Source organism: Periophthalmus magnuspinnatus, chromosome 9, assembly GCF_009829125.3.
Source record: "Periophthalmus magnuspinnatus isolate fPerMag1 chromosome 9, fPerMag1.2.pri, whole genome shotgun sequence".
NCBI classification, from domain to species: Eukaryota; Metazoa; Chordata; class Actinopteri; order Gobiiformes; family Gobiidae; genus Periophthalmus; species Periophthalmus magnuspinnatus.
Genome location: NC_047134.1, coordinates 25,618,377 through 25,643,371, shown reverse-complemented (window position 1 = coordinate 25,643,371; position 24,995 = coordinate 25,618,377). Strand labels below are relative to the sequence as shown.

The 24,995-nt window shown below is 44.1% G+C and overlaps 1 protein-coding gene across 2 annotated transcripts in view; it reads left to right on the top strand.

The window, feature by feature from the left end:
- Nucleotides 1-24,995, top strand: part of kremen1 (kringle containing transmembrane protein 1) — a 132,684-nt gene that overhangs the window by 51,835 nt on the left and 55,854 nt on the right. For both annotated transcript variants that reach the window (XM_033973288.2, XM_033973287.2), the window contains exon 3: nucleotides 19,921-20,012. In XM_033973288.2, the coding sequence (XP_033829179.1) occupies nucleotides 19,921-20,012 (92 nt within the window). The remainder of the gene's footprint in view (nucleotides 1-19,920; nucleotides 20,013-24,995) is intronic.

Below are 24,995 nucleotides of genomic sequence, written 5' to 3'. Positions count from 1 at the left end.
ATTAGGAAACGTTTTACATTTGTACACAAGCTTAACAAAGATTCAACCAACATCTTTATATATCCTCCAGTATTATGTCTTCATCTTAACAATCTGGGCAGCCCAGAAAAGCCGTTTTGTATAATGTAATTTCTACTTATTAGTCTATTGGGTCTATTTTATTTGAAAGAACAGTACCCAGAGGAAATCTATCCAAACAGAGAGAACATGACCTTGGCTTGGGAACTGAACCCGAACTCTTCATCTTGCTGTAAAGAATGCTGCGTTTTTCCTTTTAAATTTAATGCGTACCCTTTTGTCCCGGCCAAGGTACATTTTCTATTGAATTTGATAACAGGGCTGTGGAGTTTTGGGGACAAAAAGTATTGCTATTAGTTTTGCAATATGTTTAAAAAGTAGGATTATATTCAGACTATATTCTAAACAACTCCAGGAGCGTATGAAGTATGGATCGAACCAACGATGCAAAAGGGCGTTTGTCCACTGACCCACAAGTTGGCGGTGCGATTCCAGGTCCCACAAATGAATGTTGTCGTTGTGTCCTTGGGCAAGACACCTAACCTATCTCATCCCAGTGTCTGCGTATGCTCGTGTATGAGTATTTGTGTGCATGGGTGAGTGGTTTCTTGATGTAAAGCGCTTTGAGTGCCTTGAAGGTGGAAAAGCGCCGTATAAAAATGTGACCATAAATACTTGGGAGGCTTTACGATTGGATAACAGCACCAACTCAAACTGCGATTTCGATTTGCTGTAGTAAAGGAGCTGTAAGGGTTTATTTATGCCACATAGACGACTTTGAGCTACAGCATCTCGAGTATAAGTATTGTGAAGCTCCTCCTGTCCTCTTGTGACTGGAGTTTTCTGGAAGCTGATCCTAGCAGAGGGTCTCGCAGCGGTGCAAGAGAAAGACTGGATCAGCTCTCCACATTTCATCTTTATGGCCGGCTGTAAAATCATCCAGTGAAAACGCAGAGAGCAGGCCGAGGGGGAATGTCACATTATTCTGAGGCAAAAGTTTCAGCTAAAGGACAGAAGCCGTTGTGTCCAGCCAGCGCTCTTTTATTGGATTAGTCTCTACAGTCATTATCCCACTTGTTCACAGTTCATTTCATATTAGGAGATTACATTTTATACCCCTCAGTTTTGCAGCTGGAAATTAGCAGCACATGTTATCACTTGCGAATCGTGACACGGTGACTGAGGCTACCAATCGCAACAATTGGTTTGCAGTGACAGTACATGCTAGGAGAGACATACATGGCTGTCTATGGTGGAATGTTTAGCAGTTACGCTTTAGCAAACACAGCCATTTTTTTAGATTGTCTTAAAACAAAACAAAAATACAAAATAGATTTAAACATGTGATTAATAAACGTGTTCATGGCTCAGCAAAAAAGGTGAGAGTGACTAACTGAAAAACTGTTGGCTAATGCTACCTAGCTTGTGACATAATGCTATTTGACAGGGACTTGTTTAACCGCACAGATCAGCTCACCTCTTGTAGTTCCAGCTAAGTCAGTTCTTTGTGGTCAGATTGTGTTAAAATAAAGCTCAGATTAAAGTCTAACTTAAGTAACAAATCTTCAGATGCAGCAGTGCCTCTAGTTAGCTCGACTCCCCGAGGAATGTGTATTTTGTATTTATATATTTTTACTACTTTCTACATTTTATATACAAACAGAGGACATCAAATATATGAAGTAAGATATATGGAATTATGTAGCAAAGAAAAAAGTAACCACCCTCGAAAAATATTTAACATTGAATGAGAGGGGTGTATCCAAACATTTGACTGGTACTGTAACTCCAAGCCAAAATTACACCCAAAACTTTTATATGACGTCTGAAACTTGAGCTTGGTTCAACTTAATTAAATGAACAACAATTATATCTCGTTAAAAATCAGTAGCAATAAACCAGGCATTTATATTTGAGTTGCTATGAGTAATGCTTATGCAATGCAGTTATGTAAACATGTTTTTATGAGATGCTAAATTATAATGTTTGATAAAAGCTACTGTATTATAATAATCCCTATTAAAAGTATTAGTGTATGAAATATTTCTCTCTGTTACAATTCTTAATTGTTCTATTTTACGCAAAAACTGATTCTTGTGAGCTTTAAGTCCTGTTATAATGTTACCTCCTCAAAAACATACCTGGAGTTGTGTTTTGTTTCTTTCACACATTTGAATAACACTTTATTATTAGTCTGTCTACATCTCCGAAGAACAAAATGCTCTGTTCCACCTTGTGATGTCCTGAAGTGGTAGTTTTTAAGTGAACAGCTCCTTTTACCTTTTGTTCAGTAGAGATTGGCAACTCCAAGGCTGAAATTATCCAGATGATTCTAGTGAAGGTGTGGAGATTGTATAAAGGAGTGTGACATCAGCTATGGCGTTGTCGTAAAGACTGACAGGAGGGACCAAAGACGGAACTTGGGGAAAGGTTTAACGGTGTTTATTTACAGAGTGCAATATGACGGTAGATCGATCGGTGAGTTGAGAGCGGGGTGATTGCTGTGGTCCAGGAGTAGAGCGGGAGTAGCAGAGTCTGAGACGAGATGAACAGTGCTGTAGAGGAGAGCGGGGTCGGAGACTGAAGAGCTGAGCAGGTCCAGGGAGCGGGATCTGGTGAGGAGCAAGAGTATCCAATTCAGCAGGAATCAAAAAGTGAAAAAACATGAACCGAGCCAACCAAAGTGTACCACAAAGATACACGGACGATCTGGAGCTGAGTGTCAGGTCCTGGCTCCTCTTACCCTCCCCAGGTGCAGCTGATTGCGGATTAGGTCCAGGTGTCTCCGCCCAGCTCCAGGTTCAACACAGAAGGAAGGGGAGAAAGCGCAAAAAAGGGCAGGACTGACAGAGATCATGATAGACGTTAGGCTCCAGTTGTATGAAACTCATCAAGGCTAACAGTTATATGGGTGAATTTGGAGCCAAGTTGCATATTAGGAATTCTGACTGATTCCTGAGTATCATAGCAAGCAAAGATCCAATCCAGAACAAGATTGTTGAAAGTAACACCCCTTCCCGTCCACACTGCTGGTTTCGCAGAGAGCAGGCACTTAGCAACACTGTCAATCAAATCTGTTGCTAATGCTAGCGGGAAACAACCTCAGAGAAAGAAGGCGCTTGATTTGTTTGTTATTAATGTTCATATCCTGACTTGTGGACACTGTGGAGCACTTCCTGTATTACCACATGACATCACAAGGTGGAACAGAGCGTTTTCAGTTTGCAACTCCAGGTATGTTTGTGATGTGGAAACAACATTATAACATAAATCGGAAAACAGTGTAATATGAGCCCTTTAAACCACAGATCAAACCAAGACATGCACTTAACATTTCTGTTTTCACATGTGACAGTCCCACAGCTGTTTTAGTGCAAGTGTGAAGCACCTGCTGTTCAAAGGGTGAGTGGTGTGAATACTTCTAGCAGACATTTCCTGCCTCTTTATATCCAGGTGTAGACAATATGGACAAAAACTGTTCTCCAGATCTTTGTTTTCTCTTTTTATTCTCCCGAGAACTATAATCCGATCATGTTTTTGCTTCATCTCAACAATGTTAATATCTTGATTTGTTTTGTCTTATTGTAACTTACAAGATGAATGTATCCAAAGTAGCGTTAATGTGTCTGTAACCCAGGCCTGTCACGATAACAAATTTTGAAATGTGATGTATTGCTGACATAAATATAGATGATAAAAGATAATATTGAAACCAAATTATAAAGCAGAATTATCCCCCAAAAGTGTTCGAAATGTGCAAAATTGTTAAACCAAATATTTACCAGTACTACAAAGAAAAGTCCCCCCTATCCCCAAAAATTATAGTTCTGTATAGCACTTATCATGACAGGCCTACTGTTCAGTGCTGTAGTTTTGCACTGCGGTTACAATCGTACTCAAAATGATTATTGTGTTACTTTTGGAGTTATAAGACTATTAAAATGACATGTAAACAGCTAAATAATAGGATTTCTCTCTGATCCTGCATGATCCCTCTGGTTACTCACATAGAATTTTGGGGTTTATCATTTAAGCTATTTTAAACGCCAAAACATGTCAAAAAGGTAAATACATCTCCTACTGCGTTGTCTCTTTTAGATTATAATCAGATTTGGGGGTGAATGTAGCTGTAGCCAGTGAAAAGGCTGTTTGTGCAGTGCAGACATATCGTCTTATATGTTGGCTGTTTGCAAGAGTGTCTTTTCTTATAGGGATCCCTTTTTACATCTTTTGGAAACGTTTCTAATTCTAGACACTATATTTGTGATTCTGTCTTTAAATATCTTAAACAACACATCTTCAGTACCATCTTGTGTCATATGAATGCTATGATTGTCCTCTATGTCATTCCCATAAACTGATGATATAATAGAAATCATTAGTGATGGGACTTTTGGCTCATTTATGGGATCTGAATCTTTTGGATGTGTTCATTTCAGACCCTTTCCAAAGACTGGCTCTTTTACTGTTTATTTATGTGACAGAAGCCAATGTGAGAACTCATTTTAACAACAGACTAATAATAGAGAGAAATGACCAAGTCTTAAATGTGTTTAAAATAGTTTAAACTGAGAGAGGGAGTGAGTTTAACCTTTGGGATTATTCAAAATCTAAATAAAACGTTACACTACAATAATACTAATTTTAAAACTAACTGTAATTATGATGCCAAATATGTTTTTTGTGCACGCTCATGACACCTGCTCTGCTTCTGTGTTGATTTTTGTGTCGGTTCAATGTTAATCAGTATAAAATTGCAGACAAATTAGAAAGAGAAAGTTTCAGGTCTTTAAAAAAATGTGATTCAGATTCAACCATTCACGTTAAAGAACTCTTCAAAAGAGTTATAAATGACACATGAACAGCTAAATAATAGATTTTGTTGTCTGTATGTCATTTAACTAATTTTAAAACAGATTATAATGGTAGGTAAATGCATTTCCTACAGTGTTGTCTTTACAGACAACCCAAGGTTCTTACATTATAATCAGATTTTGCTGTTCATGTAACCGCAGCCACTGAATAGACTGTTGACTTTATTGTGCTTCGTCCATTTTTGCCGTAAATGCTCCTACACCACATTTTCTTTGTGGTGGCCATAGACCAGACATGTCAGACTCAGACCCACGGGCGAGGTCATATCAAATATGTATTAGAGCTGGCCCGCCGGCCGCCGCACCAGTATAGCACATGCACCCCTAATACTACGAATCCCAGAATGCTTTGCAAATGGTTCTACCACTTCTGTTGTCACTCACGAGCATCTGCTACTTGTCGCCTCACTCAAATTTAATTCACCCCTTCTGAAAAACATGCAGATGTTGGTGAAATTTTTCAATAAATATTTTAGTTTGGCCCACGACTTAGTGATAGTTTTTAAATTTGGCCCTCTGTGAATTTGAGTTTGACACCACTGCCATAGACTATATATATAAATAGACACAGCTAACCTGCTATCCACCACATTCCAAATAGGAAGTGATCATGGGCGTGCTTCCGGCTCCATTGACTCTGGCTCCAATTCACTTTATATTGAGAAATTGTCACCCCTCTTTCTGTAAGTGTTGCAGTCAGTGCATTTTGTTCTTAAAATGTTCGTATTTTTATTTCACTATTGTGTCCGTAAATCAAGATACAAACATTAATAACAGACAAATCAGGCAACTTCTTTCCCCGAGGTTGCTCCCGTTAGTGTTAGCAACAGATATGATTGACAGAGTTGCTAAGTGTCGCACCACTGCTTTGGTGCTGGCCTTGATGAGCTTCATTTGACTGGAGCTGAACACTATGGGTGACGTCACACTCACTTAGTCCATTTCTTTACAGTCTGTGGTGGTGGCACTTCCGGTTAAGTGAGAATCCCATTCATTTCAATGTGTCGTAACGGTGCGGATAGGACCAAAGGATGCAGACCAGAGCAGTTTTAACAGTGTTTATTTACAGCGGTGAAAATGCAGTCTTTAAACAGGTCACAAGAGCAGGTACAGGAACCGGGGAGCGGGAGACGGGTCAGGCGGGTGCGGTGCAGGTAGAGGCGGGCAGGACAGGACCAGGACGGGGATAGAAGCAGGTGCGGTACCAGGGCAGGCGGATCAGACGAAGACCAGAGCGGGGAGCGGGTGACAAACCAGAGACCAGGACCGGACAGGAGACGAGACGAGCAGGAGACGAGACGAGCAGGAGACGAGACGAGCAGGAGACGAGACGAGCAGGAGACAAGACGAGCTGGAAGCGATACCGGGACTGGAACGTGGCGGCAGGAGCTGGGCGAGTAGAGGCAGGAATCTGGAGGGTGCATAAATCCAAATGAGCATTTGCCGGAAAGTACCATATAACAAAGCTTAGCAAGAAACATTCACGTTTTACACGCGGACGGTCTGGCACCGAGTGTAGACTGCCAAGCCTTCTTGTACTCAGCAGCAGGTGGTGGTGATTAGGCTGATGCACCCCAGGTGTGCACGGGAGGAGTCAGGCACTCCACCCAGCTCCAGACACACAGGTAGGGGAGGGGGAGAGAGCACGGGAGGACAGGGAAACTGACATCATGACAGTACCCCCCCCCTAAGGTCCACCTCCTGGTGGACCCCCAGGCTTGTCAGGATGAGCGCGGTGGAAGTCTCTCACCATGTCGGGGTCCAGAATGCGTGCCCTGGGCACCCAGGATCGCTCCTCCGGACCGTAACCCTCCCAATCGACGAGGTACTGGAGGCCCCTACCACGGCGACGAACGTCAATCAGGCGGCGGACGGTGAACGCCGGGTGGCCGTCAATGACTCGGGCGGGCGGTGGGGGATCGGCCGGAGGGCACAGGTCGCTGGTCCGGACTGGTTTAACCTGGGAGACGTGAAAGGTCGGATGAATCCGGAGAGACGGGGGTAACTGGAGGCGCACCGCCGATGGATTTATGATCCTCATGATCTTAAACGGTCCCAGGAATCGGGGGGACAGCTTACGGGAGTCCGTCTTCAGCGGGACCGTCTTGGCGGAGAGCCAAACCATCTGGCCAGGTTGGTATACGGGCGCCGGGACACGGTGGCGATCGGCCGTCGCCTTAGTGCGCGCTCCAGCCCGAAGAAGGGCCGCCCTGGCCTTCTTCCAGATCCGGCGACAGCGCTGGAGATGGCGCTGAACAGACGGGACGGCGAGGTCCCTCTCCTCCGTGGGAAAGAGAGGGGGTTGATATCCCAGCGATGCCTCGAAGGGGGACATACCAGTGGCGGAACTCACGAGGGAGTTGTGAGCATACTCTATCCAGGGCAGGTGAGTACTCCAGGTCGCGGGGTTGGCGGAGGCTGTGCACCGTAGGGCCGACTCCAGGTCTTGGTTGGCCCGCTCCGTCTGCCCATTAGATTGTGGATGGAACCCGGACGTGAGGCTAACCGTGGCCCCCAAACCGTCGCAGAAAGACCGCCATACCTGAGAGGTGAATTGGGTCCCTCTGTCGGACACGATGTCCACCGGGATGCCGTGGAGTCGGAAGACATGACTGGTCAGCTGGTCGGCAGTTTCTTTGGCTGTGGGGAGCTTAGGCAGGGCAACGAAATGGGCGGCCTTGGAGAAGCGGTCCACAATGGTGAGAACCACCGTGTTCCCCTGGGAAGGGGGAAGGCCCGTCACGAAGTCCAAGGCGATGTGGGACCAAGGGCGACGAGGAACTGGGAGAGGATGCAAGAGACCAGAAGGGGGTGAGTGGGAGGCCTTGGCCCGAGCACATACCTGGCAGGCGGCGACATAAGCCCGGGTGTCTGTGTCCATCGTGGGCCACCAGAAGCGTCTCCTGAGGAGGGAGAGAGAGCGACCGGCACCAGGATGGCAGGCGAAACGGGAGGCATGGACCCACTGGAGCACCTGAGACCGGACAGAATCGGGAACAAACAGTTTACCTGGAGGGCCGTTACCTGGGTCGGGGTCGTTGGTCTGGGCCTCTCGGACGGTGTCCTCGATATCCCAATGGACCGCGGCCACCACACACGAGGAGGGAATAATTGTTTCTGCGGTGACCGGGCTATCCTCCAGGGCGAACTGGCGGGAGAGGGCATCGGGTTTGACGTTCCGAGATCCGGGGCGGTAGGTGAGGAGAAAGTTGAAGCGGCTGAAGAAGAGGGACCAACGAGCTTGACGGGGATTGAGGCGCCTGGCGGACTGGATGTACTCCAAGTTTTTATGGTCGGTCCAGACGATGAATGGTTGCTCCGCCCCTTCGAGCCAGTGGCGCCACTCCTCCAAGGCCAGCTTTACGGCAAGGAGCTCCCGATCCCCCACGTCATAATTGACCTCGGCCGAGGACAATCGCCGGGAAAAGAAGGCGCAGGGACAGAGGCGGTTGTGGGGGTCGAACCTCTGCGAAAGCACGGCCCCCACTCCCGAGTCGGAGGCGTCGACCTCCACGATGAATTGCCGTGAAGGGTCGGGCTGGTGCAGGATGGGAGCGGAGGTAAATAGTCTCTTAAGCTTCTCGAAGGCTGTCTGCGCCTCAGGAGACCAGGCAAACGGCAAAGCAGGAGAGGTGAGTTTAGTTAAGGGCGAGATAACCCTACTAAAATCCCGGATGAAACGTCTATAAAAATTGGCAAAGCCGATAAATCTCTGGAGCTGTCTCCGGCTGGTAGGAACGGGCCACTCAGTGACAGCCTGGATCTTTTCAGGGTCAGCTCTTACTTGGCCCCGCCCTACAATGAAGCCCAAAAAGCTGACCTCCTCTGCGTGAAACTCGCATTTCTCAGCTTTCACGAACAGTTTATTCTCGAGGAGGCGCTGGAGAACCTGGCGAACGTGCTGATGATGCTCCTGGGGGGACCGCGAGAAAATCAAGATGTCATCCAAGTAAACAAAGACGAATCGGTTAAGGAAATCACGGAGCACATCGTTGATGAGGGCTTGGAATACGGCAGGGGCGTTGGTGAGACCGAAGGGCATAACCAAGTATTCGAAATGTCCCAGGGGTGTCTTGAAGGCCGTCTTCCATTCGTCTCCCTCCCTGATGCGCACCAGGTGGTACGCATTCCGCAAATCCAACTTTGAGAAGATGGTCGCACCGTGGAGGGGCGTAAATGCCGAGTCCAGTAAGGGAAGCGGGTATTTATTCTTTACAGTTATATTGTTCAGACCCCGGTAATCAATGCAAGGCCGCAGGGATTTGTCCTTCTTAGCCACAAAGAAGAACCCCGCTCCCACGGGTGAAGTGGACGGGCGGATGATTCCGGCAGCCAGGGACCCACGGATATAGTCCTCCATTGACTCGCGTTCAGGTTTAGACAGGTTATATAGCCTGCTAGATGGTAGTGGGGCACCCGGCAGGAGGTCAATGGCGCAGTCATATGGACGGTGGGGCGGTAAAGAGAGGGCCTTGCTCTTGCTAAAAACCTCCCCCAGGTCGTGATATTCAGCAGGCACCGAGGACAGATTGGGGGTGTCTGGGGACGGATCAGCGACAGGAACGGACCTCCCGGCCGGAGGGAGGGCGGACCGAAGGCACTTGGCGTGGCAATCGGGACTCCAGCCCGAAACTCCGCCCCTGGCCCAATCGAAAACAGGGTTGTGGGCGCGTAGCCAGGGGTAACCAAGGACCAGAGGAGAAGCGGAGGAGGACAGGACATGAAACTGACGGTTCTCTTGGTGGTTGCCGGACAGAATCACGGTGACAGGTTCTGTGATGTGAGTGATGTGCCCCAGAAAACGTCCATTGAGCCCCTGGGCATTTAAGGGGCGTTCGAGGGGCTCCAGGTAGACCCCGAGCTGCTCCGCGACTTGGGCATCAATAAAGTCCCTCTCAGCCCCGGAGTCGATAAGGGCGGAAACGCATAAGGTCTCTGTGCGAACGCACAGGGTGGCGCTGAGCCGCAGTCTATTAGAAGAGTCCAGGATGTGTTGCTCGCCCACCAGTACTCCCAGTGCTACTGGTGGGCCCCCCCTTTTGGCCGAACTGGGCAAGTGACCACATAATGTCCGCGCTCACCGCAGTAGAGGCAAGCCCCGGCCAGACGACGCCTCCGTTGACGCTCCTCGGCCGACACAAGGGTCCTGTCGAGTTGCATGGGCTCATCCGGCGGGGGCGGGGCAGCGCGTGGCTCCGGCGGGACCGGTGACCGGCGTCTCTCTCGGCGACGAGCCCGTAGGCGGTTGTCTATACGGTGAGTGAGGGAGATGAGGGTCCGCAGGTCGGGGGGTTCGTCCCGGGAAACCAATTCATCTTTCAAAGTCTCGTTCAGGCCCCGCACAAACACAGCCCGCAGCGCGCTGTCCGTCCAGTCCAGCTCCGCCGCATGTGTCCAGAATTCAATGGAATAATCCGCTACCGTCCTGGAGCCCTGGCTGAGAGTCAATAACCGGGAGGCAGCATTGTCCTGGTAGTGCGGGTGGTCAAACACCAGCTTAAACGTGGACACAAATTCATTAAAATCCAGGCTATCCACAGACGTCTTCATTAGGCGCGCCTCTGCCCACTGGAGAGCTCTGCCCCGGAGTAATCCACATATATATCGGATCTTGGTGGCCCCCGAGCTGAAACGAGAAGGGCATTGCTGGAACATGAACTCGCACTGGAACAGGAATCCGCGACAGAGGTGAGGTTGTCCAGCATACGGCTCCGGATCCGTGCCTCTCGGCTCCGGGAGGCGTGGCGGCGCTCCGGCTGCAGCAGGCGGGGTGACGAGGAGCGCGGCCACCTGGTGGTTAAGCTGTGCCACCTGCTGGGACAATGTCTGATTTAGCTCCAATAGAGTCCGAATGGATTGTTCATGCTGACCCAGCACCGCCTCGGGGTGAGAGTGCGTGAGGCGGCGCGTCTGGTCCGGATCTGAGCCTGCTTGGTCCATAGTGGCCAGACCGTTCTGTCGTAACGGTGCGGATAGGACCAAAGGATGCAGACCAGAGCAGTTTTAACAGTGTTTATTTACAGCGGTGAAAATGCAGTCTTTAAACAGGTCACAAGAGCAGGTACAGGAACCGGGGAGCGGGAGACGGGTCAGGCGGGTGCGGTGCAGGTAGAGGCGGGCAGGACAGGACCAGGACGGGGATAGAAGCAGGTGCGGTACCAGGGCAGGCGGATCAGACGAAGACCAGAGCGGGGAGCGGGTGACAAACCAGAGACCAGGACCGGACAGGAGACGAGACGAGCAGGAGACGAGACGAGCAGGAGACGAGACGAGCAGGAGACGAGACGAGCAGGAGACAAGACGAGCTGGAAGCGATACCGGGACTGGAACGTGGCGGCAGGAGCTGGGCGAGTAGAGGCAGGAATCTGGAGGGTGCATAAATCCAAATGAGCATTTGCCGGAAAGTACCATATAACAAAGCTTAGCAAGAAACATTCACGTTTTACACGCGGACGGTCTGGCACCGAGTGTAGACTGCCAAGCCTTCTTGTACTCAGCAGCAGGTGGTGGTGATTAGGCTGATGCACCCCAGGTGTGCACGGGAGGAGTCAGGCACTCCACCCAGCTCCAGACACACAGGTAGGGGAGGGGGAGAGAGCACGGGAGGACAGGGAAACTGACATCATGACACAATGGAGAATTTGGGAAAAGTTTTGCTACTAACATAAGAAATAAAGTAGGTTGATTTGTGTAAAATGTTCAGTGTTCATCAACACTTTAAAACAGCTCTCTAGAATCTAGATAGAACTTATTTCTTAATAGAGCTTATTTGCTGTTGACAGCCCCATGCAAAATAATACAAACTGAATGATGGCAACTTCCGGAATAAATCCTTTTTTGCTCCTTTTTGACACGCTTCTGATTATAGACTCTATATTAGTGATTCAGTCTTTACATATCCTAAAGACAACATTTTCAATACCACCTTGTGTAATGTGAATGCTGTGATCGTCCTCCACGCCATTGCCATACAGAGATGACATAATAGAAACGCCAGAGTGAGTGGTTCTCTTCAAGTCTTCAAGTTGTAATGGAATCTTTGTGATGCTAGCTGCACATTTGAGCTATAAGAGCATTACAACCTGTGAGCAGCGCTGGTTAAATTGAACCAGTTAATGGAGGTGTCCAAAACAAGATGGGCAGAGCAGAGCAGAGGGGTGAGAGATCAACACTGGAGGAGAGAGAAGGAATTATACGAGCCACTGTTCCATGCAGAATAATTTGACTTGTAAATAAGGAGAGCTCTGGTTTGAACGTGCCAGTGTACACACATTTCAAACAAAGTCATTGTGCCAGTTCATGCACAAGTTTGTATGCAGATCCTTAAGGTGACTTTTAACTGTGCTACTACACATACAAAGAAAAGAACACTAGCACAAGACACTATCTCCTGTCTACTTTTATGTTTTAATGTCGGACTGGTGCTTGGTAAGTTAAAGCCACAGTAGTAATGTTTTGTCCAAAAAATAGACCAAAATAAGAGGGTTTTTTCATTTTGGTTGTGTTTATTGGACTGAACAATATAGAAAAACATGCATCCTTCAGACAAGTCAGAATTTAAAATATAAGAGTAGACATGGGATAAGATCTTGTGCTGTTTGAGATCAAAATACCATAACGTTTCTTGTCCCTATTGATTTTCACTGACCATGCGTCCTTACTGTGAATGGGCTTGCATCTCCACAGACCTGAATCTTACTTCACCTGCTTGTTTCCATGGAAATGTTGTTTATTTGGCCACAATAAGGCATAAAACATAGCCATCTTCCTGAAGAACTTTTTATCCGTGTAATCCCTCAATCGTCCAGGTATGATTTATAGTAAAAGAAAAAATCAAATCTGTCATTGGACAAAAAGTTGTACGAGTGAAGACGTTTGGCTGCTCGTCCAAGCCTCAGTGCTGGTCACATCACTGGTGGACACTGCTTTATATCTGCCTTATATCTATGTACCTTCAGAACGTTTTGTCCATTTGACAGATTAGAATTTTGTAACTTTTGTAACTTGTTGTAACTTTCTATTTCCACCATATCATAACTGTAAGGCACTTATCAGTCTCACATTTAGATTCTTCATGTATGAAAGATGAAAATAACTGCAGTTCGTTCATAACTCCAGGATGCAGGCCTTGTAATTTGCTGGAGTAGGCAGTCTGAGAACCACAATAGACAGTAGACTATACACATCACATAAAAGACCTCCTTGTCAATACATGCATTCATAAAAGCAGCAGCAGACATGGCGTTTGCATGCTCAATCATCCCAGGCAATTACACTGTCTCAGCACTATTTCCGACTGGTGACCTCGAATACTCCACACAGACTTTTGTAATCTATATTTTGGCATTTTAGTTACACAAGTTTTTGTTTTAATTGGCCTTTTTGAATCTTTATTTATTGATAATATTTTTTTAACTTTTAGAAAACTGAGATTAGTAAGTGAGTAAGTCCATTCTGTTAATGTTGCAGCACAATGGCTCCCGTATTGACCCAAAAATCTTTCAGGGCCTGCCAGTAATAAATATATTAAAAAAGAATACTAACTTTGCTAAAAGTAGTGCATTTAAAGCTTGGGTACCTAATTTTCTAAGTATTAAAGTATTTAAATATCTCAGATTTGTTCCTAGTGTTCACAAACTCTTTGGCACATAGTCAGTATTCACATGCATACATTTTGGCAACTAGCACAGCTTTAGAACAGCATTTTCAGACAGAAAAGTGAAAAAGGGTGGACCATCTCTGCACTGCTAATCAGATCTTTAAACAAATATAATTAAAGTTGATTTCAAACCCATGTGCTTGTTACGTAAATAGCTTTTGGCATCCCCTGTAGTGCATCTGAGCTGCCAAAGGGGGCCCCAGACCCTACTGGCATTTAGTGAAAGCTGAAGAATTGATAACAGAATGGAGAACCCATTTGCTTTCACTGCTTTCACAGGTTGGGCACTTGTTTCCACTGCTGCACAGGGGTTTTGTGGGATATAAATTGAACGAGTCTTTAGTTGTCTCTATAGTGAAGTTTGTCTCTCAGTTGGAGCTAAAAGAGTCAATCAGTTTAATAGTCCCGATGAAGTGTCCAAACATCTTCTGGCATCCAGCTCTGGCAATGAGGCCGTTTGTCAGAGGGGATGTAGAAGTCAGAACATTCATTAAATACATGAGCACAGATTATAATATCACTGCGTCAGATTTAGAACTATCATTTGTTTGTGTATTTATCATAGACTGTAGATAAATGGACATAGCTAACGCATTAGCTGTTCCAAATAGGAAGCGATCATAGGCGCGCTTCTGGCTCCATTGGTATTAAAATGTTCGGATTCACCTTTTCTACATGTTCCTGGCATTTTTATTTAGCTACTTTGTCTGTAAATGAACATACAGACATTAATAACAGACAAATCAGAGCCCTTCTTTCCCTGAGGTCTCTCCCGCTAGCATTAGCAACAGGTTCGATTGACAGCATTGTTAAGCACCCGCTCCCTGCTAAACCAGTGGTGCAGATAGGAAGGGGTTTTACCTTCAACAGACTCGCTCCGGATTGGCTCTTTGGTTGCTATGATACTCGTAGTCGGAATTCCAAATATGGAACTTGACTTCAAATTCACCGATATAACTGCTCGCCTCAATGAGCTTCATTTGACTCGAGCGGAACGCTATGGGTGACGTCACACTCCCTTAGTCCACTTCTTTATACAGTCTATGGTATTTATTCATAAAATTAAAAGTCAAAATATGTATGCAGTTTTGATTGTTTTGAACTGTACAATTTTTCAACCTATCTAAGTAAATCGTTTCTTTTAAGTAGTTTAATATTTTCCGATTTTAACAACATTTTGTCAAATTTGGCCAGTGAGGGAATTGTATTTTGGGGCTTTAAAAACACAATTCATAGTTATAATACATTTGCATATCTAAATACTGGGTTATAAGACTCTACAAACATACTTTTTTATGAATTCCCCATATTTTAGTAATGAATCTAGTGTGTTATTCTTTTCTCATATCTTTGCAGTATTAGCAGAATTACAGAAAACTTTTGGTGTTTTTAACCAGAAAACTTAAAACTTGAATCTTATAATTACACTTTTTACCTACTCCTGTCTTAAAATTAATTCAGCGTCTGCTCTGATCCCTAATCCACCCCCACCTCTCTCCCCTGTCACCCTTAAAAACAATCTGTGGCCTGGGGCACAGTTGGTTCTACTTTTCAGCTCAGCTCAGACCTGTATCTGATATTCCCATGCTTTTTTTGCTTTTTTCCCTCCTTTTTTCAAGCGATCCGTGCACAGGTGTATGATAGCGAGACATGATCTTTCTTTATTTTGGGACCGAGGGCTTGGAGAAGAAATCTCATATGCTCACTACATCATTTAGCCATCAAAGCGGCCGCCGGCTAAGCATTAGCTGGGGTGGTCTGGTCAGGATCGTCTTTACAGTTACTCTGATAGTTGTAATTCACATTTTTGTCCGTAGGGGGTGATTATAAACTGCAGTAAATTACCTGAGTAGTCTTGGATGAGTTCTTAAGAGTCGTATTTCACATTGACAGGATTGTAAGAGAGAAGAGAAGAGGAAAATGGCGGAAGGTTATACAATTCAGTTTAGGATGGATATGAGGATTTTTTGTGTTTTTACCAGTGACTTCAGGCGTGACAAAACAGGTGTCAGGGTGGAGCCACAAACAGATCTTTGTCCAAGATACAATGTCAAACTTTGCAGGTAAACAAATCTGCTGTCTCGTCAACAACAGCTGTAACGGGAGATGGTGCCAAGTTGAGTAAGTTAACACGGTTTAAAATTTGAATAAAAATGTCATTTTAAACCCAACATAACAGGCATGAAAACAACTTTATAAGGCAAAAAAAGTCAAGTTAAAGCCAATAAACGCTGGGGGTGTTCTGCACGTAGCTCTGTTGGTGCAATGTTCATCATTTACCATGATGACACCACGCACGCATTAGCAAACAAAGAAAAAAAGCTTTTACAATAGTCTGAAAACATAAGAAAAAACAAAAAATGGATTTAAACAGCACGTTTTCAAAAGCCTGTGATTAATGTGAGTGTTCATGGTCCTGTGTTTGGTTTTCAACAAAAACTGAACTGTAAAAAAACAAAAAACTATTGAAAAACAAAATTGTTGGCTAATGCTCGCTAGCTTGTGACTGTAATGTTATTTGAGAATGACTTGTTTAACAGCACAAATCATCTCGCCTGTTGTAGTTCCAGCTAAGTCAGCGCTTTCTGGTCAGACTGTGTTAAAAAAAAGCTCAAATTAAAGTCTAACTTTAGTAACGGAGCTTCTAACAGAGTAGTGCTCACAGTTAGCATCACACCTCCAGGGAATGTTGATGACTCAACATTTTTCCCTCATATTGACCAATCTGGGTCAAATGCAGAGGACAAATTTCCCTACAGGGACAATAAACTGTACCTTAATCTTAACCTCAATATCTGATTGAATTTATATATTAAAAAAAAAAAAAAAAAAATCTAAATTAAAAAATGGTTTTCAGTAATGATTTCATGAACAAAAACAATACAGACTTTTAATCAGTGCTTTTCAACACAAAAATAGCCCTATTTATTCCTAAATCTTGATCTGAATTACAATTTGATATCTTTTTAAGTCCTATTTTTCTCAGTGAATTGTTTTTCAGTTGTAAAACAGTTTGTTGTTGATGATAAAGAAAAGCTTAAGGCACTTAAACCCGAGTTCAGCAGCTAAAAAGTCTATAGAGGCCACATCTTTGTCATCCCCTCATTCTGACTGTGAAAAGAGAGGAGGAAACCCAGGATAGTGTTTTTGATAGGAGAAGAAAAGAATTGGAAACGCCCTTCACAACTCAACTCACAAAAGGCGAAATGGGATAGGGCAGCGCCACAGGGCTTTTTCATGAAGTTACAATGAGCTGTGTCAAAAGAAACCACGCAAAGGGTCTCCGGCAATTACAACAGGACCGAAAAGTAGCACTGACATTTTAGACGATGTACTGGTTGACGGGCGTGTGTTTTTTATAGTTCATATTCATCCCGAAATATCGCCTTAACAATTGGCTCTGTGCACAACAGCGCCCGGCAACCTCACTGTTATGCTGCGTTCAGACTCGGGCATCAAAAATGCCTTGGACGCCCTTGCATTTAAGAAAATCTGAGAAAAATACTGGATGCACGTCCAGGGGTGTCCGTTGCAGTCTGTGAGTGCCTTTGGATGTTTTGTTTTCCCAGACTCTTTATGAACGATGCAGATCAGGTCGAGAGAATGGCTTTAGTGTATTTAATACATAAAACCCAACAATGGAGGAGATCAACTCTTGTGTCTGACGCTGTAGAAATGCAGTGCGGCCAAGATGCGCGTCCACCATAGAGTTTGCATGTAAACTTGATGTCCCTGATATAAAGGTACAATTGGTCCAAAAAGTTTGAATGCGTAAATGTTGAATTGTACACTGGCAAAAGGTTTGTGAGTGCAGCGGCTGAAGACAGCGGGGGGCGGGGCTAGAGTAGCTAACCCGAATTCAGACAGTACGTCACCTTTATGTGATATTATGATGTGTATTACCTTTTAATAAGTTCTATACCAAGGTAAATTGTGTAGATGAAGCCAGTGTGGCTACAAAAGTGTTAACAAGTTTTTTATTAAACGACATGTTAGCATTAGCTAGCGCCTTATGCTAGCGGACTTTTCCTGCTTTTTACACATAACAGAACAGGCTACACATTGACCACTGAGTTTAACAATGTGAAAAAATAACATGTTTGAGTTACCTTCATCATTCAGCATCTGGGCAAACAAATATACACTTGTTCTAAGTTGTGGCTTCTTTCAGTGCAGCTCACAGTTACTCTTGTAGTTTTCATAACTGTTACCAACCACTCCGGCTTTTAGTTTCTGTTCTTCTTCCCTCTGTGAGTAGCTGTACACGGCTACTCACAAAGGCTTTAAGTTGACAAAATGAAATTATTTGAGCGTTTGTGTTTCTTGCTTTACTCTTTCAGATATGATTTAGTTTGTCTATTTTTTTTTTTTTTTTTGGTTTATCCTTTGAAAATATCCTTTGCCCTTACAAATACATTGACTTTAAATTATAATGAGTATTTTTTTTACTCTCATACTTGAGCCATTTCTTGGACCACTACTTCCTTCCACTAGAGTAATATTATTTTGAACAGTACTCTTACTTCAGTACAAATTTCATCGTCTCCCCTCACCTTAGAAGACTGCTATGGGCCATTTAAATGTTCCACTCTCTATCTTTGCTATTGAAAGTGACACTGAAAAGCACCAAGGGGGTTGTCAGCGCCTTGTGATGACTTAAAAGTATCTCTGTGAGGTTCAAAAACGCCCTGACTTCAGACAAAAGGTTTTGGCTCATCACCCGGAGTTTTACAACAATCCCTTCCACAAAGAGCCTTCTACATGACCTCCACTCACCTCCGCCCCCCACTAAAACCTCTGGAGCAGCAGAGTGTCCCCTGATTGACATGACCAAATTTTGGAAGAGGCAAAGTGAAGCTAACTGGAGGTACTACTACTACTGTGTCTGCTTCTGTATCTGAAGCTGTGTCACGCACGTTAGATTTTAATCTGAGCTTTGAACAACAACATGAGAGCCAGTTTCTACAGTTAAACAAGTTACAGTTTACAGGGGGGGAATTTGGAGACTAGTTCCAACCGCGAGTATCGTAGCAACCAAAGAGCCAATCCGGAGACAGTTGAAGGTAGCGCCCCTTTCCGCCCGCACCGTTGGTTTAGCAGGGAGCAGGCGCTTTGAAACGCTGTCAATCAAACCTGTTGCTAACGCTAGCTGGAGCAATCTCGTGGAAAGAAGGCACCTGACAAAATGACGAAATAAAAACACCATGATCATGAGAGCCAATTGGTACAGTTAAACACATTTCTTTCAAATAACATAGCAGTCACAAGCTAGCTAGCCAAATGGGACCAAGAATGCTTGTATTGATCAGAGGCTCACCGTGGTAACTGCTGAATATTTCACCATAGACATCCATGAAGTAGATGGTGTCAAGTGTCAACAGGAGCACGGATTTAACCATCTGGTATCAACCTAAACGAGAAGGTATTTACCAGTAGCCTTCCTCATGACCTCCACTCACCTTTGCCCCATGACTGACAGGCCCGAGTAGAGGTAGAGGACGACGACAACAGGCTTGTGGGGTGATCATGTTTGAGTGACGGAAGGATTAGGCCTTGAAACAATATTGAGTAACAGAGCCAACTGTTCAGAGGAAGAGCCGTCTCTGTTGTTTTTACTTTCATTTCATTCTGTCCTCACCTCCTCTGAGTGACTCTTTCATCCCCTGATCTCTCCATAACAAATGTTTTTCTGGTCATTAAATTAAAAAGAAAAATCAAAACTACTGGCTACTACTGGAAGAAACAAAACACACACTTGAGTTGTCCTGTCCTGTTACGTGGTAGATTTTTTTTCTTTGTGTTGTGAAATAGACTAAGTGAGTGTGGCGTCGCCTAAAGCGTTCGGGTCCAGCCAAATTAAGCTCATTGAGGCTAACCGTGAGTATCCTAGCAACCAAAGAGCCAATTGGGAACCAGACTACTGAAGCGGGCACTTAGCAACGCTGTCAACAAACCTGTTGCTAATGCCAGTTTTAAAGAAGGTACCCAATTTGTCTGTTATTAATGTTCATATGTTGATTTATGTACAAAATGGTGAAATAAAAATACCAAGATTAAGTATAGCAGGTTAATGCGAACATTTTAAGACCAAAATGAAGAGGCTCAGTTACAGAGGGGTGACTATTTTTCAATGTAAAGTGAATTGGAGCCAGAAGTGTGCTCATGCTCACTTCCTACTTGCAATGTGACAGCTAGCAGGTTAGCTATGTCCATTTATATATACAGTCTATGGTTGGTACTTAACATGGCTTCTTGTAGTTGTATAATCCAATTGTTTGGATTATATAACAGTTTTTATGTTTTTTTTTTGTCCTAGATGTTAATTCTTCCATTGTTTAAGTGTTTTGACCCTTTTGTTTGTTTTTGCAGGAATCCAGATGGAGACGTTCAGCCTTGGTGCTACATCGCAGACCATGAAGACGGCATCTACTGGCGCTACTGTGACATCCCCACCTGTCAGAGTGAGTCTTGGGCACTCCTCCTCCTCCTCCTGCTCTCTCTGTGTTTCCACCATTCTCTTCATCTCTTTCCATCCTCCTCTCCCTCATACTTCCTATTTTCCACTCTCCTTCTCTCTGACTTTCCCTCTCTGCGTTCATCTTTCTCTTTCCCTCTCTCTGCTCTCCCTCTATCTCCCTTTTCTCCATCCCAATCTCTCCCTCCCTCTTTTCATCAGTCATCCTGTCTCTCTCATGCTTTCTTTCTTTTTTCTTTTTATGCCCCCTCGCTTTCTCTCTCTTTCAGTTACCCGTCTACTTCCTCCATCTTTCTCCATTTCTCCCACCCTCTCTTTCTCCCCCCTTCCAGTCCCCTCACTCTCACTCTCCTTCACTCCGTCCCTCCTCTCTCATCTCTTCTTCTTTCTCTCTCTCTTTCTCTCTCCTTCCCTCTCTTCTCCTCCCTTATCTCTCTTTCTTCCTGTTTGCTCCTTCTCTCCTTCTCTCACTCACACTTTCTCCCTCCCGTTCACTCTCTCTTCCTCTCTCCCTCCCTCTCTCCCTTTCACCACACACACAGAGGCTCAAACACACACAGAGGCAGACACACACACACACACACACACACACACACACACAGAGGCACAAACCCACACACACACACAGAGGCAGAAACAGACACACACACACAGAGGCACAAAAACACACAGAGGTGCACACACACAGGCAGAAACTCACACACATGCGGAGGCAGAAACACACACAGAAGCAGAAACACACACACACACATAGAGGTACTAACACACACAGAGGCAGAAACTCACACACATACAGAGGCGCAAACACACACAAAGAGGCAGAAGCACACACACACTCATAGAGACACAAACACACACACACAGAGGTACAAACACATAGAGGCACAGACACACAGAAGCACAAACACACACACCCCGACACACACAGAGACACAAACACACACACAGAGGTACAAACACACACACACAGAGGCACAGACACACAGAGTCAAAAACACACATGGGCACATAGAGGCACAAACACACAGAGGCACAAACACACAGAGGCACACACACACACACACCCCGGCGCAAACACACGCAGAGGCACACACACACACACGCACCCCCCCACACACACACCGGGTCATGCCCTCGGGGCCGTATTCTGGGCACACACAGGTATTTTCATTACTCTGCTCATCTGCACTGCTGCCATCAATAGCCTTTATAGACTTGTACACAGTTATTATCATGCACAAAAATGTCTCTAATTGGTGCCGCTGCCCCTCCCCCTCCGTGCCCGGGCCTGTCCTGCCTATAATATGAGCTGTCAATCATCTCTCTAATTTGACTGCGTGTGTGTGTGGGTTTGCGGACTTTTCCCCTTTGGCGTTGTGCTTGTTTTGACAATGTTGTGAGGAATAATGGTATGTTCTTGTTGGGTTGGCTTTGTGCGCTTTAGAGATGGGTTGTGTTGTATCGATTAGCTTGACTGAAGTTCTGTTTTCAGGACCAGTTTGGCTTCCGTGTGTTTGTTTTCCATGTAATCTCCTCACTTTAGTTTCTCCACCTTTTTAATCAGCGCTGATGAAAGGAGGATGATGTGGAACTATAGAGTTGATGCCAAACTCTGGAAATCCTGCTAAGCCTGTCATGCTAACAAAATTTGAAGTTTGATATATGGCTGAAGTAAATATAGACCATAAACGATAAGACTGAAACAAATTTATGCCACTGACACACTAACCCAAGAGCAGATTAAAACTGCAAAAATATTCTAAATCTGCAATATTGTTAAAAATCATTAACTGAAATAAATAAATTGCAGAATGAAACACTTAAGTTTTTAGTTTTTCCCTGGGATCCAGAACACACACTTCTTCAATACTTTACGAAGATATGAGTCTGGTCACATGTGAATCTCCCTGTTTTCAGATGTGTGTGATTGACAGGTGGATTGGCCAATCAGGGACATACATGGTCTTTCCGTATCAAAACAAATATGGCTGCTTACATTCAGAAAAGAAAGGAGAAAATAACACAGGACGGAAAAACATTGTGGATTTCTGTAGAATCAATGAGGTGCGAGAAATGTGATTTTGTTCGTAAATCATAGGTGACCAATGAGCTCCTTTGTTTCACATGTCACTTAAAAAAAACTCAAATCTGATTGGATGATTATGTTTGATTCTGGCCTGACATGCAATGGAAGGTGTGGGGACCAAACTGACATCAATGTGTATAACAAATAAAGGGATGTTTCCATGGAAATATTGTAATTTTGGCTATAATATTCCTCAGTATGGCATAAAGCTCTACCTCCATAGATAATGTTTCGAAGTATGGTTTTAACTTTCTATTTCCACAGAATTATGCAGGTGTGGTGCCACCTCTGTACCGTAAACAAACAGATTCTATTCATTTGTACACGAACTCAAATGACAATATTTAAGACACTGGTTCTCAAACTTTTAACTCGATAATATTTAGTTTGTTAGTACCACCAGATCTAAACTTAATCAGGCCAAAAGTAGGTCTAAACAAGGTCTAAAATGAGACAGAGAGGGACAAACGCAAATACATTTACATTTGTCTCTAACATAAACAAAAACTCAAACTGCAGAGGGTCCCTCACACCACCAGGGGCAGCACACATTCGCCACCTACAGAATATTACAGTTATTTGTACATGTTTATACCCTCATACCCCCACCACCCTGCAGCCTCCTCACTGCGATCCCATCTGAGCAGCATTCTTCACTAAAGACCACCCTTTGAAAAGCTCAGGAGACATTAGCCGCTCTGCTAATGGTAGCTGTTAGCCGCACGACACAGTACTCTCTGTGTAAGAAGGCAGAACGGGCATCGGACTGACCTACTTAAAACAAATGGGCATTTAGCTTGTGTTCTGTCTCTGGTGAAGTCCAAGAGGAGCTTACAAGGATACGGACTTTGATGGTATTAGCCAAAGCTTTGTCTCGCGAAAACTTTGAAATGTTGTGGTTGTTCTTGGATCCAGTGTGCCAAACCCAATAATTGTGACTTCAGTTATAATGAGTTATTATTGTTTCTCAAATGTAATTCATGTTTTGTTGGGTGACCTCATTGGGGCTTAAGGGATAAGTTACAGAATATCCACACAAAACAACAAACTCATAAATAAAATCCCAGTACACAAATAGATGTTTTTCTTCCAAAACCGTGCAGCCTTAGCATTGACTAAAATTTCGCAACGCATAGAAGGTATTTGCAGATACTGGATGCATTATAGGTTGAGTGTCTTGCCCAACGACACAGAAGCAGTGGTGAGATCAGGAATCAAACCACAAACTTTGGGTTAGGGAGAAAAGACTGCTGAGCTAATACTTTTACTTTTTACTCTTAAAATACATCTTTAAATCGGAACTTAGATACTTTTACTTAAGTAGATTTTTTTCATGTGATACTTTTACTTTTACTTGAGTAACTTTTTACCTTTACCTCTCTATATGTACTTGCATTTAAGTAACAAAATGGAGTACTTCATTCACCACTGGTTGTCAATAGTGCCATATCCATCTTAAAAATAATGAGTGTTGAAAAGTAACTAAAATACATATTCTTTTGAGTAACTGCATTCTGGTACAGTTGCAGTAAAATCAAAGTAATACGTGGCAGTACTTCATTACGCCATTTTAGCTTTGAACTGCACAGTATTAGTGAGAGTGAAGAAAACACAGCTCAAGTGATGTGTGCGCGTACAATTTTTTCCTTCTCTACTTAGACATAAATGAATGCGTAACAAACTCAGTGTAAACGTATTCAGAGTATTCAGAACACAGTACTCTGATTGGCCCATGTAACTGAATATGTTACAAAATACATACTTAATGCAGGTGTTCAGTATTGTGTAACTAAATACATTTGCAAAGTGTTCTTCCCAACAGTGAAAAGAAACAATATGTGTGTTTATGTATTTGTTATGATTATATGCAGCCAGCTCGTTATACAAATCTCTATGCAAAACAGAGTCGTTTCCTCCACTACAGAATACGATCATACTTCCAGTGTTCTAAATCCTGTCTGCTTAGTTGTTCCTTGCAGAGGAAACTCATGACTCACTTACTGTCCAACCCCAGTGTCCACATGGAGCTCCCTGCTGTCTCTGTGTATTGTCTGAAATCCTGTTAAACTAGCCCAGTGTCAGCACCTCCTCAGCTGCCAAACACATCGTGCTGTGGGGTTCTGTTTTCATTTAGTCTGACCGTTGTTTTGTCTGCTCCGCGGCTCTGCTCTGTGGAGTTGAGCAAGTAGCGAACCTTCCACCAGAAAAGTTACATATTACTCTTTAAAGCCCCTGCCTCCGTTTATTTCCCAGCAAAATTTGTTCTTGCCCCAGTACAGATCTATTGGATAAGCATCTCTTGAGGTCAAAATAAGTCTACTGCGTGCTGTCTTTGTCTAATTATAAACCGATTTATTGCCATATAATCAGGAAGTGCGCGTTATAATGCTAGTTGTTGTTAAAGTCAAGTCAAATTGATTTATAAAGCACATTTAAAAACAACCACAGCTGCCCAAATTGCTATATAAAGGCAATTTAAAGTGCGATCTTATAAACATGCAAAAACATGATAGAACTTCCCTCATCCCAGACGCTTCCTCCAGCTCATCCGGTGGGACTTCAAGGTGTTCCCAGGCCAGCCGACAAACATAGTCCCTTCAGCATCTCCTGGGTCTTCCCTTTTCATAATTATAAACCAATTTACATTAGTACATCTGCATACTACTGAGTTTTCAACAAAGATTTTAAAAAAAATTAAAGATTAGCTACAAATATTTACAACTTAGCTTTACCGTCACAGCAAAACTCATACATTGGTCATTGAAAGATATGAAAAGTGCTTTTAAACTCATTGTGGTGAATAATTAGGATGTTCAGACTGTATAATTTAAGTGAGGAATAACTTTGGACCCCTGCAAAATGTTTAAAATGAACTAGTTTTGT